Here is an 18,761-nt window from a genome sequence, read left to right as displayed (position 1 = left end):
GTCTGGCCCCTTCCTCTGCCCACACTGCTCCCTGCAAGGCCAGGGCCCTTCTGTGCTCATTGGGGTTTCCAAGAGGGCTCTGCTAATGACTCACTGCTCTAATTGAACCCCTGCCTAATTAGGCTCACCAGCCTGGATGGGAAGATGCAGCTGGTAGGAACTGATTCTTTGGTGAAAGGAAGGCAGAAGGATGGGCACCAGCAGCTATGGTCAGCAAAGGCTTCACATGTGCTCTGATCTCAGTACTGCTCCAGTGCTGCATTATTCTTGCACACATGGATTAGAAAGGTCAAAGCAACGCCTTTTGTATCAGCAGCTAATGCTGAGTATTATCTTCCCCTTAACTGAAACACGTTCCAACCCTAAATAAATCAACACTTTGCAGTGTTTAACATCCCTCTAACTAATTAACAAAACCCATGTGCTTTCAATGGCAAAGCTAACTCATCCCTTTACCATTCAGCTTGCATTTGATCACAAGGCAGTTCGCTCAGTGAACTAATTAGGGCTTTGCTTTCCCTTCTCTTCATGAAGCTTCCATGAATGAGAAGGCACGAGCCCCAGCCCAGCTCGTACTTGTGCCCTCCTGTTTGCAGCCAGTGCCTGGACCGAATCAACAAGGGCAGCAAAGAACATGCGTGGAAGGAGCAAGAGGTGATGCTCAAGGAACCTTTCAACTCCCATCCCACGCCCTGGGAGCTGCCAGGCTCTGAGCTCCATGGCAGCAGGCACGCTCCAGGGCACGGACGCCAGGCAGGTTTTTATACACAGCACAAGCAACAGAGAAGTGAGCTGGGGGGAAACACAGCACACTGCTGGTCAATGGAGTGTTGGAGGGGGGCTGGCATCTCCCAGTGCCTGGTAAGAACCAGCTCATCTGGCATACAGCGTTCCCTCCACAGCGTGAAGCAGCATCTCCAGTTCTCAGCCAAATGAGATAAAACACCCTGGGACCAGAATTACCCAGGTTCTGACTGAGATAGACATTAATTTCAGTGGGTGACTGAAAGTACAGGACATAAGAGCACCTGCAGCCACCACCTGCCTGTTATCTCGGTGCCAGGAGCCTACCTGGGAGCTGAAGTGGCTGACGTAATGCTGTGACACTTCCTCTTCTTGTAAAAGGATGAAAAAAAGCGGGCGAAAGAGCTGAGCATCACTACGACCCTTCAGCAGCATGCAAATCTTCAAAGAGGAAACAAATAAAGAGTCCGTGGTGGAACCCTGTTGATAAAAGCCATGCAAAGGTTTGATTACAGGTAGGGCTGCAGCTATTGCTTTGCCCCCCCCCCCACTACCACAAAGTCAACAACAGGAATACCAAGAGGATTGGGGATTGGGGATTGGGGGGGCGAAGAAATCAGGTAAAAAACTCAGACTTAAAATCAAATTTATTTAGAGGAAAAATGACTTTACAAGAGGTTGATGCCAATAACTAAAAAGGAAGATAAATAAAAGCTTGTTACAAAACCTAATGGTTTCTGGCAAGTTACAGAAAAAAACTGAAGAATTTTACAGTCAATAACCTGCTCACTTTTTACATAATTACAAATTAACATACAGCAATTAGGTTTTACCCTCTTTTTTTTTTTATAATTTTTTTTTTTTTTTTCTTTTTAAAACTTTTAATGGGTTCAACATGAAAATGCAAAGCATGTTTTTTCTCTTTTTCATTTAAGAAACAAACCAAAGGCAGAGGTATACGGGCTTGTTGTAATACACCTCCTAACGCCCTGGGCATTACTCAAGTGCATTCCATATTAGTACAAAACAAACACCAGGCTAAACTTTAACCATAGGCGAACTGAACTGGAAGTCAGATTGTTTTTTGTTGAGTCACCGTTTAATATCGATAGAGCAATAAAATACTTTCAGAGCATGGAAATGATTGATACCTATAGACAGCTTAAATACACACAAAGCTCACAGCTGTAGGCCAAGCAGTGAACGTCATCCTGACCCCCAACCCCCCCCCCCAAGCGAAGGAAGCAGAATATATTTGGGCAAAGCATCAGTGTCAATGAAATGCGTGTGGAAGGAAAAGCACCGAGCCCCATAATGCAGGTGGGCCGGGAGCTGGCGCTGTGCTTCCCGTGCCCCGGGAGCCAGAGGTGTCTCCAGTTCAGTTCGCCTATCTTTAAAACTTAGCTGCATCGTCGGGTCAAGAACTCATCGCTGATTGCTGCCCCTTCTGACAAGCGACGCAAGAGTTAGGAGCAGTAGGGGAGGGTTGGGGTTTGTATTTTCTTTAAAAGGGTGCCTTAAATTATGTTGAATTCCCAAACCTGACCAGCAGGCAGAATAACTTCCAGACTTCTGGTTAACAAGGAATGTTTTGTGGGATGTAAGCAGATGCTCTCTCCTGTGGCCCCTGCCCATTCCTCCCTTGTTCTGTGCCAGACACCCTACACAGCTTCCTTGGTGTTTGGTATCGGATGAACCTCTCCTGACCTGGTGGCAATGGGAAGGACTGTGTTTGGGCATTTCACTAACAGCTTTGAGATATCCTCATGCAGCAAGGAAGGTGTAAAGACTTCAGGCTCTACAAATGCTCTTGCCTTTGGTAGGCTGTACAAACCCGCTCGAGCTCATGGCATTGCTTCTCAGCAGTGGTCAAACTCCAAGAGAAGGAGGAGAAGGAGGGTGGTGGTAGCATGAGGTCATACAGGGTGACACAGCCAGGCCATCAGAAGCTAACTGCTCCACTCCTGGTGCCTGCTCCTAAGTGCCATGGTGTGAGGCCAGGGGGCTTCGTAAGCAAATGACTGCTGGGATCTTCCGTGGGGAAAGGACTCACCCTGCCTGCAGTGGGACCATAGTCACATTCACATCCACTTTGGTCTAATGATAATACCAAACGCTTGGCCCTTTGTCCCCTCCCAGAACAAGGGCAGGCTGGTGCTGGTAACACTGCTCTGTGCAGCTTGGGCTGTGCTGGGCATGCAGAAGGGAAAGCAATTACACAGCTGATTGTCTCCATGTAACCAAACTGAAAAGTGACACAACCAGTTCCATTTAAAGTGCTTTAAGGCATCACACTGAGAGAAAAGTCACATGCTGAGATGATCACATCATTTAAGAGAAACTAAGGCAAACCCCACACACCTCCACCAAGTCCTACACCTACAGCTGCTCCCTGCTCCCGGAGGTCTGCTGGTGCTCCCAGCTGATACTGACCACCTTTGTACTTCATCTGAGACAGTGCCAAAACTGTTCTATGCCCCAGGAACCCCATATGGAATGAGGAGGGTTGGGTACTCTTGAGTGGGATTGAGGCTCTGGGAACCAGGCCTGACGCCAGGTTGGGCTGAAGGAAAAACATGCTCTCGGCACCTGTAGGATGGGTGCCGGGCCTGGAGCTGAAGCAAACACAATTTTAAGGCTGGGAAAAGGTGCTGTAAAACTGGGACTGCAGTCTAGGCAGACAACCTTAAGCAACCTGCAGGGATCAGAGTGGGAAGCAGACTCTGGGAACCTATGCCAAGCATTTCCAAAGAAAACCTGAGTGGGAAAAAACAAAAGGCTGAAGAGGTAAAAACAAGTCCTCACCTTCCTAAAGGTAACAGAAGGAAGAAGCAGCGTGGGAGTAAAGGCTTCAATCCAAACAAAGTGAGTCATGTAGCAGTGTACATCCTCCAGGGACAAAGGTCTGCCCGCTGCGATGTCAGACACAAACAGCTTTGATGTGCAGTATTTCCCTTCAGGATAGCTCTGATTCAAACCCACAGCATCTTTGACAAATGGACGTTTGGAGATCATGCAGCAAACACTATTTTCAGCCATGGCCCTGGGTGCTCGTTTTGGATTGTTCAGGTCAGAAAAGGGACTGAAACCAGGTAGGCTCAGCTCTGCAGCCCTGGATCTCCGTACTGAGGCCCTTCTCAGAGCTACAGAACATTCCCCTGCTTTGTGACTTCAAGCAGCGGTGGAAAAAAGACACCGGGATGCTCAGACTGGCAAAGGCCACTGGAGACTCCAGGGAATGCTCAGAAACATCGAGGACCTGCTCTCTGTTTATACAACACTAAATGAGCCATGCATGCACTGGTTTGGTTTCCAAAAACTTCAGCTTGGCACATGTGTTTTCCCAGCCATGCAAACAGTGGGGCAGAAGCTAACCTGCTCAGCGGGTGCTTTTCTTGTTGAGAAGATAACACCAACACTTCCAGCCAAGCGGAGCTGCCCAGATCGGCCCAGACATCCACCCAGGCCCTGACAGCACTGCAGGACCCTGTGGTGTTTTGCTCTCCCTTTGCCTCCAAGAAACATGAGAAAACCCAAGTTAAATATTTAACCAAAGAAAAGAGTTGATAGGAGAACTCTTGTCTAAAGTCACCATTTCTCTTCTCAGACTTTTCTGGCCTAAAGATGCTCTGTTTTACAGAAAGCTCTCAGTTGAAATCATGTCACTCTGAGCACAGCACTGCCCACAGCCCGGCTGGGTAGGAAGCAGGCAATCAGAATGCTGGGTTTACCAATTCTCTTGGTAAGAAAATAAAAACAAAATGGGGAAAGAAAAAAAAAAAAAAAAAAAAAAGGGAAGAAAAAAAACCAAAACCCCCCAAAAAAAGCAAAATAAAAACATAAAACCAAGTAAACTTCCTTAAAGCAAAAAACAAAACCTCTTTCAAATAAACAGAAAGATAAATAATTTTGCAAGCCCTGCTTGCAATTAAGAACGAGCACCAAATAACATTAACCAAAAAAAAGCAAAGTAAAAATCAATCTCAACCCTTTTTTTTTTTTCCTTTCTTCCTTTTTTTTTCCCCCTTTTCATTTCATTTTAGTAGTTCAGAGAGCTTCAAGAGCAAGCAGGTGGCTCTCAGGGCTCCTGTACAGATCATCGGAGCATCCCCCTCACCTGCATCAGCACCCGACTCTGCAAACTGCTGCGTGTTCCTAGCTTGGGAGAAGCTAAATCAAACAACAGTGCAACTGAACAACTGCTGTGCTGCTGCGTGGGTTTGGTTGTTTTTTTTTTACATTAAAGCAAAACTGGTAGGGAAGGAAATGTGCTCAGCAGCTTCCAACTCAGAGTAAACCTTCAAGTTGTTTTGGAGCTGATAACGTCCTATCTCCATTCACAGATGCACTTGGCCAATTGACCTCAGAGGGTTTGGAACAATCGTGCAGGGAACAGAAGTGGCTTGCTGCATTCCTCTTGCCTGCTGTACTCCACAGCTGTATAAACACCTCACTGTCGGCATATGCTGCTTTAGAGGCAGACTTGGCAGTGCTAGGTGAACAATTGAGCTTGATGATGCTACAGGTCTTTTCCAACTGAAATGACTCTTTGATTCTGCATCGAGAGCTGTCCTCAAACCTTCCCCTTCTGCTGAGGGTGACACAGATGTGCTCATACAATGAAGGACATGCACTTGGCATGCCAGCCTTTGGACCTGCTGCACAGCGGTTTTGTCCATGCAAATATCTATTTCTGCCCAGAGACAAGTGCACAGTGTTGCACAGGCATGGGACTGAAGAGCTGTCTCCTCAGAGTTCACTCTGCTCTGACCTATTGCACCAATGTGCTCTGAAATTGCTGGTGCTCTGCCTTAGAAACAAGCTGGAGAAGCTGACAAAATCCAGAGGAAGAAAAGCCTAGAGGTAATGTAAAGAGTGGAGGAAAGAAAGCGCAAATAACAGAACCAAGGTCCCTCAAAGCAGATTTCCAGCCACCTCTCCTGTAAGCCATCAGGCTTGCCTGAAGGGGTGTCAAGAACTGGGGAAACAGATTCTAGCAATACAAGTCTTTATAGGAAGGAGTGAGCTGTAGCTCCAAGAGAGGGCTTAACAAAAGCAGCTTAGCGTTCTTCCTACTTGATGACCTTCTGTCCTGGCTTCCTAGGGTTGCCTTCCAAGCCTCCTCAGTTTCTCTTCTCTGCATCACTTTAAATATACTCCAAGTTCTGCTTGATTCTGGAAACAGTTTGACATGCGACTCCTCTGCCCCACGTAAATCTCTTTGGAAATCTTCAATTTTATTTGTTTCCTGTTTTTTTTCCTTTCTTTTGAACACTGTTACTCTTCCCTGGTGTGCAGTACCTTGCTGAAACCCAGCACCCGCACCATGAGCACCAAGGGGTGTGTGGGTCAGTGGTGTTACAGCCGAGGCAGTGGGGCAAGATATTTGATATCTACACGCTCCCTGAAAGTCATCAGGCATCACTTATCCCCACAGGCCGAGCTCAGTTTGGCTGTACAGACCTAAGCATATCCCAGTGGATACACAGATACAGAGATGGGTATGTACAGTATATCTATATATGCCAGTGTGTATGCACCATTTGTAGAGTCCTAATCTTTTTCTGAATGCTTGGTTTTGGTTACCTTCCCCAGAAAAGGGGAATATGAAGGCACAGACCCCTTAAGGCTATGTTCTCTCATCCCTTAGCAGTACGAGCAGACTGCAGACATCCGTCCCAACCGACCTGAATCCAGGTTTTCACAAGGAGATGGTACCACTTGCTGTGCAAGAAGCCTCTGTGGTGACAACACACTCAAACCCAAGGAAAGAGGCCCTTTCCCACCACTTTATAAACTTTCAGAACGTTTTAATGAAAACCTCCAGACGCTTGTCAGGTGCAGGCACCAGCACTGTGCTGTGGGTCGGGCAGGGAGATGTCCACTGTATGAAAGCTGAGAATGACCAATGGAGCCGTCCCCACTCAGCAGAAGATCTCCTCACCCTCTGGAGGTGCTTCCGATGAATGAGAATCTGAGGGGAAAACAAGTGGGAATCACTATGGGAATACAGCAACACAGCAAGCAGGGTGGGACTCCCTTCAGGTATGTGGAAACCCTGTTGCTCTGCCCAGTCCTTTGGGGACCTTGAAAGATGTCCAGTCCCAGTGAACGATTAGGAAATTACAGCCATTAGGAAAACTGCTGAATTTCCTGAACGTGAATTGGAAAACATCAATGAGTTGAGATGGATCAGCTGGTCACCTGAAGGCTTGAGATCACATTGTGTATGGGGGGCAAGAGGTCTGAAGTCCAGAACTAAGTGCTATGGGGATGAAAAACGATGGGGGCAAAAAAAAAAACCCAAACACGTTTAGTTTTTAAATCAACAGACAAGGCAGACCAGCACAGGGGATGGGACAGGGCACAGGAAGGGTTGGAGACATTGCTTACAAGCTACAACAGAGCTATAAATGTCAGCATTGCTGCTGGAGGGTCCCAAGGCAGACCAGAAGATTCCACGCAGGTTCTGAAAGAGTGAAAGCCTGATCCCCTCTGAGGCAGAGCAAGCTGAAAAACAGAGAGAGAAGCCAGCTTGTGGAAGCTGCATAGAATAGGACATGGAAGGGAAGGAGAAGAGAGGCAACATGTCCCCCTGACAGCCCCAGTGGCTGCAGAGCAGGCAGAAAGGTCCACAGAGGAGGTCACTCGAAGCTGGGAATTCCACTCATCACACCTGGTCTTCTCTGTCCGTCTCTGTTACCATCTCTGTTCAAGGCTACATGGCTTCCACAGGTTCACTGGCTGGTGGGGAATTCCAGCTCACTGACCATAAAAACCCATCTGCGACCCCCTGACCCTCACCAGATTCGACCCCCTGACCCTCACCAGATTCGACCCCCTGACACTCACCAGATTCCTGGGAGCGATGTCCCCTGCCCTTTTTCTTCTTTTCCTTCTTTTCCTTTGGTTTGGATAAACTGAAGAGGCGAGTAGGCATCTGGGGCTGTTCCTCAGCTGCCTTGTTAGTCTGGTTTGTTGTGCTAAGCAAATGGGAAGTGCTTTTCTCTTTGTGTGTCCTTGAAAGATTGTTCCTTTTGGGGGAGACAGACAGTTCTACATCAGAGTGCCCTTGCTTAGGGAACGAGGGGCTCTTCTGCTTGGAGGTGCCTTCCAGGCTGGACTGGGAGCAAACCCTTGCAAGTTTCTCATGTCGATTTGACACCTATAAAAGAAACGAAACAAGTTTCACTGGTGCACCAAAGAGGGCAGCGGGGAATCTGGAGAGAGAAAAGATGTTTCCAAGACCACTCACAGAGACCACCACCCACTCAGCAGCTACAAAGCAAAGCCGTCCAGGCAAAGCCCTTTCTGTGTGAGTACAGGCGATGAGTACAGACTAACGCTCCAGTATCTTTTACTCCCACATGTAAAATCAACAAGCCAAGGGCAAACATTCTCTAAGATCTCGATACCACGACTCACCCAAGCACTGTTAGTGCACACAGACAGTGGCAGCAGGCCAAGAGGAGTGTGCCTCTCCGGGCAGCATGCAGCACCGGCCGGGCATGTGGCAAAGGAAGCCTTCCCAAGAGAAAGATGAAAGCAAAACATTTCCTTGATTTTTCTTAACGTCTGTCTCAGGGTATAATTGAGCCCTCGCATTCAAAGGGAAGATCAAAACAACAGCTCAACAAAGCCTCGCCGAGCCCTCTATTAATAGCTCTGAACTGTCAGTGAGATGCCTGCATGAGAAGGAGCTTCCTTCCCTTGATCCCGAGCCCTCAGTTACTTTACCTCTCAGCCTCTCCCATAGCACCCCATGCCCCTGCGTGCTGATGGATGCTGAGGAAGCTGTGCTGTGTGCCCCTGGCCTGACTGGGGCTGGGCTGGGAGGGAGCAGGCACTCCCTGGGTGATTTGCTTTTACAGAGCTTACTGCTGAGCTCCGCAATTAGTCCATTCAGGCACCCAAAATAATTTCAGTTCCGCAATCCAGCATTTACAAGCTAATTTTGTTAGAGCTCTAAGCAAATTGCACTCAAAATCAGGGAGTTATAAACAAACAAACGTTCAACAGCTGGCTTAAGGTTCAAACTCAGCCCATGTTTTGCAAACTGATGCATGCTCTGCCCACTGTGCTAAAAAATGTACAGCACAGAACTGTGCTTTTTAGCTCTGGACAGTCCTACACCAGAAGCTTCTCACACCGGAGCAAGTGACCTTCGGGCCATATCCAGGGTGCAGGAGTCTGGCCTCCTTAGGACCAGGGACAACACTCCTCTCTGCGAGGTAATGCTTGTAGGGGCAGACTTAAGCCCACATACTGCAAACAGAAAGGCATTCACAGGGCCACCCGATGCCAAAGGGTGAGCAGCAACGTTTGGGCTGTTCCTGAGAACAAATCCTCACCGGCCTCAATGCTCCACAAAGCCAAACCCACGTGGAGTGAATGTGGAAGGCAACACTTCAGACATCCCAGCGCATCCTTCCCATGTGCCTCTGCCAAACAGAGGCACCGGGAAGTGGGAAGAGCTCAGCAGCAAGGCTTCAGTGGCTTTTGAGGTATAAGGAAAGACCCAGCTTTAAGCTTCAGGCCCTGCATACCCAGGGCTGGGCTAAAGCCAGACAGTTGGTGCCGCAGGGCAGGCAGCCGGCTGGGAGCTCCCAGCAGAGCACAGCTGTGGGAGCCTGCCTGTTGGCAGCATTTACCTGGTTGTCATCATGCTCCAACCACGTTTGAGGCTGTCGCTCCATGTCCTTCCTGAGTTGCTCCCACTCCTTATCCAGCTGCTTCTGCTTACTGTGGAGCTTCTCCGTTTCAAGCTGGTAGGAGGCTTTCAACTGCAGCAGCTCCTCCCGCCTGCACTCCAGCTCCTGCCACCCTTTCTGGATCTCCTCCTCCCTCTTGGCCAGTTGGACTTCCAGCTCCGCCAGCTTCTTCTCCCGTGCTTCGCACTCCTTCTCTGCCCTCCGCTTCTCCTCCTGGTGCTGAGCCTGCTGCTTCTTCAAGTTGGCGAGTTCCTGGCGCTGCTTCTCCAGGTTGCGCTGCTTCTCCTGCTCCAGCAGCGAGGCTGGGCGGAAGAAGCCTCGGGACAGAGCCCTCTCACTCAAGGCCAGCTTCTGGCCCTCGATGTAGGTGTCCTGCTGTAGAACAACACCCTGGGAGGGAAGGAGGGAGACATCACTGCAGTGCTCACTCCAGGGTGAGCAGCTTCACATCTGAGCAGCTCAGGGCACCACAGAACTGCATCTTTTTCAACCACGTTTAGCATTCAGCTGCAGTGGCAGCTTTGCTGGTCAAGGTCTAAACCTCCACATGCCATACAGCTTCCCAAATGCAAGCAGTGTGCCAGGCAGCAGCTGATTACTGCTGCTGTGCCAGGAGGCTGAAATGCAAGTCTGCTGCGGGGTATTGGGCCATGCAGGAGTGGGGAAAAGGAAGAGCTCCTGGACTGCATCCAGGCCTGGAACACACAACACAAGAAAGATGTGGAGCTGCCAGAGCAGGTCTAGAAGAAGCCACAAAGATGATCAGAGGGGTGAAGCAGGCTGAGGGCTGAGGGAGCTGAGCTTGTTCAGCCTGGAGAGGAGAAGGCTCCAGGGAGAGCTTGTTCCGTGGTTTGGGCAAGCAGCATTTGGAAGCAGAATGAGAGGGCAGCATACCTGCAGAGCACTGAGCAGCTTACGGAGGCTGGTAACACTTTGAAGGACCTGCTGCAAGAAAACAACAGCACTCTTATTAGACCCCACTTAGTGCCAGGACAGTAGTAAAGCAACTTTCTTTTCCACTGTGACCAACAGTTGAGTCCAAGCTGCATGGCCATCCCTCTACATCCTATGTTTTTTGCAGTATTGGTGCAGTAGCCAGCATTGAGAGAACAGCTTCTCATTCTGAATTTAATGCTAATTGGAGTTATGAATGTGTATCAAAGGGAGAATAGAAATCTAATTGCCCCAAATCACTGCACCTGCAACATAAAATTAAACTCCCTCTGTCTGCAGATGCACAATAAATACAGTCCTGCACATCCTAGTGGTAATTAACCCCTGATGCCTATAATCAGCACATATCATCCCGCTGGCAAGCAGATGACAATTAGTGAATTCCCTGTCTGAACATCCAAGGTTAAACAAATAAACGACACAGTGGGTTCAGCTGAATGTGCTTAAAAGTCCACGTGTGCTCCAGCTAAAGTAATGTATTTTCTTTTACATTATCACCTATTGAGACAAATTCACTTATCACTTAAGTGAAGAAAACAGCAACAGAATCGATTCTTACCTCGCTGTTCCTTTTCAATATGAACATCAGGTTCGCATTTCCAGCCTGTGAAAAGATCGCATTTAATATGAGGACAAATGAGAAATAGTAACAAATGTGCTGTGAAGCTGAACTAATGACAGACACGTTAACCCCCCTCCCCTCCACATTCGATTCTGGGACCATTCCTGTATGTTTTCAGGTGAGTTAGAATGGCACCAAATCACATATTAATAAGGTATCATTTGGAGTTTTGTGATGAATTGATCCCCAGGAAGAATAGGTGCAAGGTTCTATGTGACCTTGTCATTTCAGTAATGATGCATAATTAAACACATGCTTCGGCTGAGCTGCAGACAGATGGCACAGCCTCTGCCACAAAGGAATATTACTGATATGAAATGGTTCTCGAGTCAGGATTTTAGCTACAGCAGTGTTTTGGATTCTGCACTTCCCATTTTATTTCATGTTATTAGGATACATCTCCTTGCCAACAAATTCAGGCCTTTTTCAAGACTTGAGTTATCACCTTCTTGAACTCAGAGTGGCACCACAGATAAACCATGCAATACCTTCTTTAAAACACCATCTGACTCTGTTCTCCGTAGGTCCTGAGCATCGTCACCTTCATCCTTTGTTCCACCTAAAGCGAGAAGCCAGCATCAACACTGGTTATTCAATGTCTTAAGCCACAGATGAACTTGTTTGTGTCTGAGATTTCATACTGACAACTGAGATGTGTCACAAGAGGGGGCCACAGAGCTCTATGCACTTCAACCAGATGTATTTGCTTCCTTCATGCACTCGACGTGCGAATTCAGACAAAGACTGACTTTGGTTTCAAACAGTGCTCTGATAAATTCGACATACACCTTTAACTTGTGCTCTGTCTAGCCGCCAAAGTGCTTTCTGCACACACAAAAAACACCCATATTTGCTAACAAGTCATGAGGCAGAACAAAGGCAGATGGAGAAAAATAGCCATAACATCTCAGAGCATATTACTGCAGGTACAGTTTCAGTGCCTCTCTGTCCAAATGTAATTTGCAGCTGGGTTAGACTGCTCTGTGATTTTATGTTAACAAGTCCTAGTCATCAGAAACCTCTATCTTCAAAGGGACACTGGACATCTTTGTCTAGCTTCTCTCTGCATGGCTCCTATCGCTGCTTCCAAGCACTGAACTGACTCATGGGGCCAGGAAGGCTGCAGCCATCACAGACCTGTTTTCTCACCACCCTTCCAAGGCAGACTTTGCTACTAAAGGCTGACCCTCACCCTCCTAGCAGACCTTTTTTTTACGCTGCATCTCATCATTGGACCTTCCACAGCTGAATAAACAGGCCATGCTTTATTTTCTTAACATCTCCCAAGACTCTACAACTACTGAACTACAATCTAATTCAAAAGATGGTGTTTCTGGGGGGGGGGGGGGGGAAATCACACATCAAACAAAAAACAGGCAACAGTGAACAAGGAGGGAGGAGAGTGCTGGGCAATGAACAGCCTGAGGTTGTGCCATTCATTCATCACTACAACAGAAAGAGGCCCAGCCCTGAACAGCCAACCCCCTCCAGCGTGAATATATTTGTCATGATGATGACAAGGCCTGTTGAGAGCTTTGCAGCTTTCCAATAGCCAGGAAAATCTCTACATAGTTCTCATGTCTGACTGTCTGGAGCTAACACTGCTCCTTTAATGCAGAAGGTCAGACGGGGTCCAACATCCCAATGCTGAGACAGACACTAGCGCAGCAAAACTGGCTGTATTGGGAGCATGAGAGAGACCACAGAGAAAGGAATTTGAGGACAGGGAAGTTTCTGATGACTAGGGGAAAGAAAGAGAGCATTGGGAAGCAGCCAACTCTGCAGCTGAAATGAATATTCACTCATTTTCTTGAGAGAGACTTAATTGCAGGAATAACACATGCAGTTGCATGTGGAACACAAACGCACAGAGAGCACAGACAGAGGAAGGTGCTTGGCACAGCAGTATCATCATCCATTCGCAAAGGCAACAGCCCCAGTCTCCTGCTGGAAGGTAACTGAAGGATGAAGAACAGAACTGCAGGCGGAAGAACACGAAGAAGGCACTTTGTAATGAAGCCAAATGCTTGTAAGCATGTAAGTAAAGTCGGAAAAATGATTTAGAGAGAAAACAGACAGACAGGAGTGAAGAGTTCACATGATTAATACTTGCATAGCCACAAGTTCTTAACTACCATTTCACCTGTACCTTTTTTCCTAATCCGATATTTAATCTATCTGCTAGCATTGCAGAAGAGGAGAGTAATCCAAACAGACCATCTGCTGGAGTCCTTCAGAAAGCACAGGACAGGATGACATGAAATATCATTAACAAACGCTGCTGTGGGAGCACATAACTACTTACCCTTGGAGGCGTTCATCTGGTGACTGTCAAATCCTCCAAAAGTTTCTGCCCTTTTAGGAAGAGAGATGGGGCCGACTCCTTCCTCGTCAATGGTGGCACTGCTGAGCTGCTGCACGAGGGTGCTGCCCAGGTTCCTGTTCACCAGCTCTTGCAGCAGTTCCACTGGGAAGATAAAATCAGCAATCTCTCTGTTACAGACCACCTCAGGCTTTTTGAGCTACTTCCATCTCTACCTTCACGTGTTTTTCTGTACTACAGAAGAAATGTTTCTACAGAGACACAAACCATATGTGTCTCCTTTGCAAAAGCTCATGACAGCATTTAATGATTTTCAGTCTTTCCAAAAAACACACTGAAAAGTTGCACTTGTATTTGCCAACAGACTGCTTGCTTCTTGCAGAGACCCTGAATACCTGCAGGAACTGGAACCTCCCCCCCCCCCCCCCAAACCTTGCTGAGCCCAAAGCACAGTGAAAGACAACATGGTCTGTATTTCAGACAAGGATGAAATATTGGGCTGTCCCTGGCCTCAGCTCAGGTTCAACACAGGGTTGTTCTCTATGCTGAGATTTCTTTTGTGCCTTCTTTCAACAGCCATCAATATCTGCTTCCTTTCCTGATTCTCATTCTCTGTCCCTGCCACAACACCATGAGTAGCAGTACCTTCTTATCTATGCTGTTATTCATTCACTGGGAACAAACAGGCTGCCCATGTAAACACTGTGCTTGAGAACCAAGGGATTCACTGAAGGTGAGAGTGCTGTTTAGTGCCACGCTGACTTGCTCACCTTCATTTATTGCGGTTTTCATAATGGCCTCTCCTTTTGGTGCTTCTTCAGTGTTGGCTCTGAAGAGCAGTCTGGAACCCGGCATGTCCTCTTGCATTGAGGAGTCTGCCATGTCACTGAAGATTTTGGCCTTTTCCTCCAGCAAGAGAAGGATCTGCTTATCCTTCTGCTGAAGTTGTTCTGTGAAGGTGAGCAGAAAACAGGAATGAAGACTGAAAAGCTTTGGGCAGGAAGGAGAGTGATTCCTGAGATATTGGCCCCATCTAGTGGAACGTGGTGACACAGCTCTGCCCCTTGCAATCCTGCACAGCAACTGCATGCAGCAGGCACAAAGCATTGGGCTGTAAACAAGGTGAGGTGCAAAACAAGGACTGCAACCATTGGCTGGATGCAGGATCCTCATTCCCCTGAAAAAGTTCAACTGTGCACACGGTCACAAAACCCAATACAACAACTGCTGTCCTAGGCAGTTCCTTACCTTTCAGTGCCCTGATTCTTGTGTCTGACAGTTTCTTTTCAAATTCAGACTCACAAGGGACTCCTTCATCCTCATCTTTATCCCTGCATGAAAGAGACACATCTCAGTAACAGTCAGAACACCACCATATGCATCGCTCACCTTTCTGGAGCAGCTTGGTAGCTTACATGGTACTTATTGTGTCTTGAATGATCTGTATCCAGCCGTTCCGCTCTTCTTTGGAGCTGGCATGCACCTCCACCATTTCAGGATCTTTCACACCCATACTGATCAGGAACAAACCCTTCTCTTCGTGAGCCACTTCCCGCACAATTAGCTTCTTCAGAGAGATCACAGTGGATTTCTGGTCCTTCAGATGGAAAGAAATGGGTGAGGAAATGAACTACCATTCTAAAGGTCCCACTACTGATGCAGCGAATGCTCTTGGGTAGTAAATATTTTTTGAAGCAACTGGCTGATTAAAATAAAAAGCATTTTGCCGGGGCCACAAAACAGAGAAGGGCTTGCTTTCTTCCATCATTCCTGTAGGAAAAGCAATTTCACTTTGGTCCATTTCAACAGAGAAGCAATTTAAAATGGAGTTTGGGGCTTTGAAAACTCTACCATACTTTGCTCTATCCCTGGCAGACCTTTGATCTCATCTCCTCCTGCCCACACTCTTGAATCTGTCATTTATGTTACAGCCTCTTCAATGCAGTGAAGCTTGCTAGCAGCTGCTTCACACATATTATCTTCACAGTCTCACCCTTGGATGGAGTAACACCTTATTTTCAAGTCCCACAGAAACCTGCCTGTTCTCAGAAGCTCCCAGTGGACTCCTGCAATGGACAAGACTTGTACATAAGAGGGTGCTCACTGTGTGCTATGGTCCCTGCGTAGTAAGCCTGCCTGGGTTAAAATATCCCACTGGGTTAAAAAATCCCATTGCTTCCATTCCAAGGGCCAAAAGGACACAAGGCTTAGTCAGTCTAAACTGTGTCTGCAAGGTACAGTCCTAACAGACCTAGTTAGGTACCAGACTACCGTTGTGTAGTGCGCCTCGACCTTTAGGAGACTGCATTCAGAAGTGATAGGTTTTGGTTTGGTGCATTACAACCACATTCTTCTGACATTTATCTGTACGCTGCTCTGCTGCATTTACTGCAGTGGTGTTCCCTGCCTCCTCTCTAGCACTTCATAATATATGAGAACATCATCATCTGCTAAGATTTGTTTTCACAACGTTTGCATTATCCCATTACTTTCCATCCCCCCCAGCTCATGGCTTCAGTTTGCACAAACTGAAAAGGAGAAGGCGTGTGGAGTGGCAGGAGGATTTTCAAGGCCAATTATCAGTGGTGCCAAGGCACTGCAGAAATCACCAGGGGGAGGTGTGGAACAATGACGTGTTTTCCAATTGACAAAACAGCTCGCCCAACAAATAGAAATGTTCTAAGCAGGAAAATGAAGTTGTTTAGCAGGCAGCGGCTGGTTTTACTGCATAACACACACCAAAGGACCCTCACTCAGAAAAGCAAAGGAGAAGAGAAGGTTGAAAACTTACCAGTGAGGCAAAGACATATTTCTGGTCCTTCTCCTGAAGGAATATGAGCATGTCAGAGAGGAGAACAGCCTGGACTTCTGCAAAAGGAAAAACATTATATAGGTGCTGTATAACCACCCACACAGCACAGTCCTACGCAGATTCATCTTTTAATAACACTGGCCACTGGGGAGCACAAGGGCTGGTCTGGGATCAGCCTGCAGTGCTGTGCAACTCCTGGTTAGATGCTGGAAGGGCCATGTAATACAGAGCTGCCCTGGGAACCCCCCCCCTGGGTGGGAGGGCTGCTCTCCAGCTATGAACTGCCCATAGGTAGGACATGGAATAGCAGCAAGAACTGGAGACATGGAATGGAATTGTTTTCTGAAGCAATCGATATTTCAGCCCACGAGCAAAGCATCAGCGCAGGAAGTTGGGGGTTTTATGTCTTTTTCAAAGAGGAGTTTGGGGGAGTGTAAATTATTGAGCAACAGCAACATTTGTCAGCTGCAGTTTCTTTACAGGAAACAGTGACTTCAGAAGCCACCACCAGCTCTGCTCACAGACAAACAAAACCCCTGCTAACTCCAAGGGGAGCTAACAGAGCCCAGCTTGAGATGCAGGACCTTTATTTCATGGTGGAAGGAAGCACAGCATCAAGCAATTGAGAAGATTTTCAATCAGAATACAAACATTTCCCAAAGTACATATACAGCCTTCCAAGTCTCCTAATGACATAGCATAAAGCTGCACACTAAGTACCAAGTATAATACCCCACCCATATCCCTCAGTACAAAGAGTTTTTGTGTTATGTACTTGGGAAATCTTGTGACACACAGGAAGCAAACCAAAAAGTGAAATCATCCCACGGTAATTCCTTCCATTCTGCTTTAGGATGACAGGATCTGCTTTGGATAAAAGAACCACCAAACTTTAATCAAAGCTGCAAAATGAACTCAAAGCCCTTGGAGGTCTGCACTAGTCAGCACTTGACCCCATTCATCTCCATCACTATATTTTCTGTGCACTCTGCAAGAGGTGAAATGCTGACAAGATGCAAGAAAAAGTTCTTCCCAAATTTCTCTCTGCTCCACCTAAAGTACCACAAAATTGCCAAAGGATCAGAGCCAGCTGCACCCCTACTGGGATCGACAGGTCCTGCTTTTGCTGAGAACCTGCACTACAGAATAGGCATTTCTGTGACTTAGAAATACAAATGCAGCCTGTGCCTATCACAGGATTTCACAACAGCAGCATAACTTGCTTCATCCACCTTATGAAGACATTAGTAATCTTGGAAGCACGGAAAACAAACAAACTTCCTGTTTCCAACACGTCAAAATAAACCATAACCGATTTGAAATTGCTGTCAAAGGCTGTCAGAGCAGCAGAATAGGTACTGGGGATACCAATCTGAGGAGCAATTCTATGCCCAGAGAGGGAAGTGTTACCTTTTAACCTCCCAGCTGCATTTTTCAGTGAAACAGGCCCATCTCGGATGAGCTTCCGATGTCTCAAGTCCTCTCTTGCAAACATCTGACCACTCTTCATCCTCATGATGGACTTGCTGTCTGTCCGGGTGTAAATCTCATCAAGGCGCATTTTCTTCTCATAGTTACTGACTTTGCTATTGACCGCGGCAATCACATCTTTAACAAGGTTTAATGACTGAGTCAAGTCCTCATGTTCCACTTCATTTCCTTTGAACAGAAAGAGAAAGATTTCCATTTCACTTTATCCTCGTGGACATCCCTGTTTTTCCTTTACTTCCTTCCTCTTCTCCCTCTCAGACTCCTGCATTATAACTTCTTAATACTCTCCCAACAGGCTGCATCTTTCCCTCCTAAGGAGAGCTTCACAAAACCTTTCACATACAGGGTTGAGGTTGGGAGATGTTACAATATATTTCAAGACAGTAGATATGAATTGAGCAAAGTAACCACATCTTTTAGCCGTTATGAAAAAAGAAGTAAGATGGAAGACTCTGGAGCCTGAGCATGCTGGCTCTGTAATTAGCTAGACTACATCAACGAAACCAAGGCACCTGATCAACTAACACCGAACAGAGAGATGAAACATGGTTATCCCATTATACCAGTGTGAGACGATTGGCTTAATGTGCCAATTCTAAGAAAATCTAAGGAAAAAAAAGGTCCTGGTAACGCACACTTGATGAGCAAATACACGCTTAGAAAAGAACTGGCCCCTACCTGCGGTGTACTGCAGTATCCTCTGTAACAGGACCGGGTACTTTGTGATTCTCTGCGTTACCAACAAGATACATTCAGAAATCCCAAGGCGTCTCACCAAGGAGGAGCTCATTTTTTTCTATGAAACAAAGCCAAAAATTTCAATTCTGTAGCAAAGCGCCCAATGGAGCACAGAAAGGAAACAGTTTTTCTCCCTATGGACTGTTTCTCTTTCACCAGGTCCTACCTTGACAAAAGCCTGGAAACGTTTGTCCTTTGAGTACAGATCTTTGAAGTAATTTACTGCCTCATTGTGATGCCCGCAGAATTTGCCATATGTCTTCTTCATTCTCTCAGCGTTCTCTCCGGAGAACTGCAAGACAAGAGATGTAAAGATCCAACTTCCACCGAGCTCTTGGTGCAACATCCCAGCAGCGCCTGTCAAGT

General features: G+C 47.0%; 1 protein-coding gene across 5 annotated transcripts in view; it reads right to left on the bottom strand.

Annotated features, from left to right (window-relative positions):
• Positions 1–1,379: 1,379 nt before the first annotated feature.
• AKAP13 (A-kinase anchoring protein 13) overlaps positions 1,380–18,761 on the bottom strand; it is a 188,498-nt gene continuing 171,116 nt past the window's right edge. For all 5 annotated transcript variants that reach the window (XM_072345260.1, XM_072345262.1, XM_072345263.1 and 2 more), the window contains 14 exons: positions 18,562–18,687; positions 18,336–18,453; positions 17,577–17,825; positions 16,146–16,222; positions 14,770–14,951; positions 14,603–14,685; positions 14,125–14,304; positions 13,337–13,498; positions 11,520–11,590; positions 10,969–11,013; positions 10,350–10,400; positions 9,396–9,845; positions 7,597–7,909; positions 1,380–6,718 (listed from right to left, as the gene is read on the bottom strand). In XM_072345260.1, coding sequence (XP_072201361.1) covers positions 6,669–6,718; positions 7,597–7,909; positions 9,396–9,845; positions 10,350–10,400; positions 10,969–11,013; positions 11,520–11,590; positions 13,337–13,498; positions 14,125–14,304; positions 14,603–14,685; positions 14,770–14,951; positions 16,146–16,222; positions 17,577–17,825; positions 18,336–18,453; positions 18,562–18,687 — 2,157 coding nt within the window. In that variant the 3' untranslated portion in view covers positions 1,380–6,668. The remainder of the gene's footprint in view (positions 6,719–7,596; positions 7,910–9,395; positions 9,846–10,349; positions 10,401–10,968; positions 11,014–11,519; positions 11,591–13,336; positions 13,499–14,124; positions 14,305–14,602; positions 14,686–14,769; positions 14,952–16,145; positions 16,223–17,576; positions 17,826–18,335; positions 18,454–18,561; positions 18,688–18,761) is intronic.

This window comes from Excalfactoria chinensis, chromosome 10 (assembly GCF_039878825.1).
Source record: "Excalfactoria chinensis isolate bCotChi1 chromosome 10, bCotChi1.hap2, whole genome shotgun sequence".
NCBI lineage: Eukaryota > Metazoa > Chordata > Aves > Galliformes > Phasianidae > Excalfactoria > Excalfactoria chinensis.
This window is presented reverse-complemented; position numbering and strand designations above follow the sequence as displayed.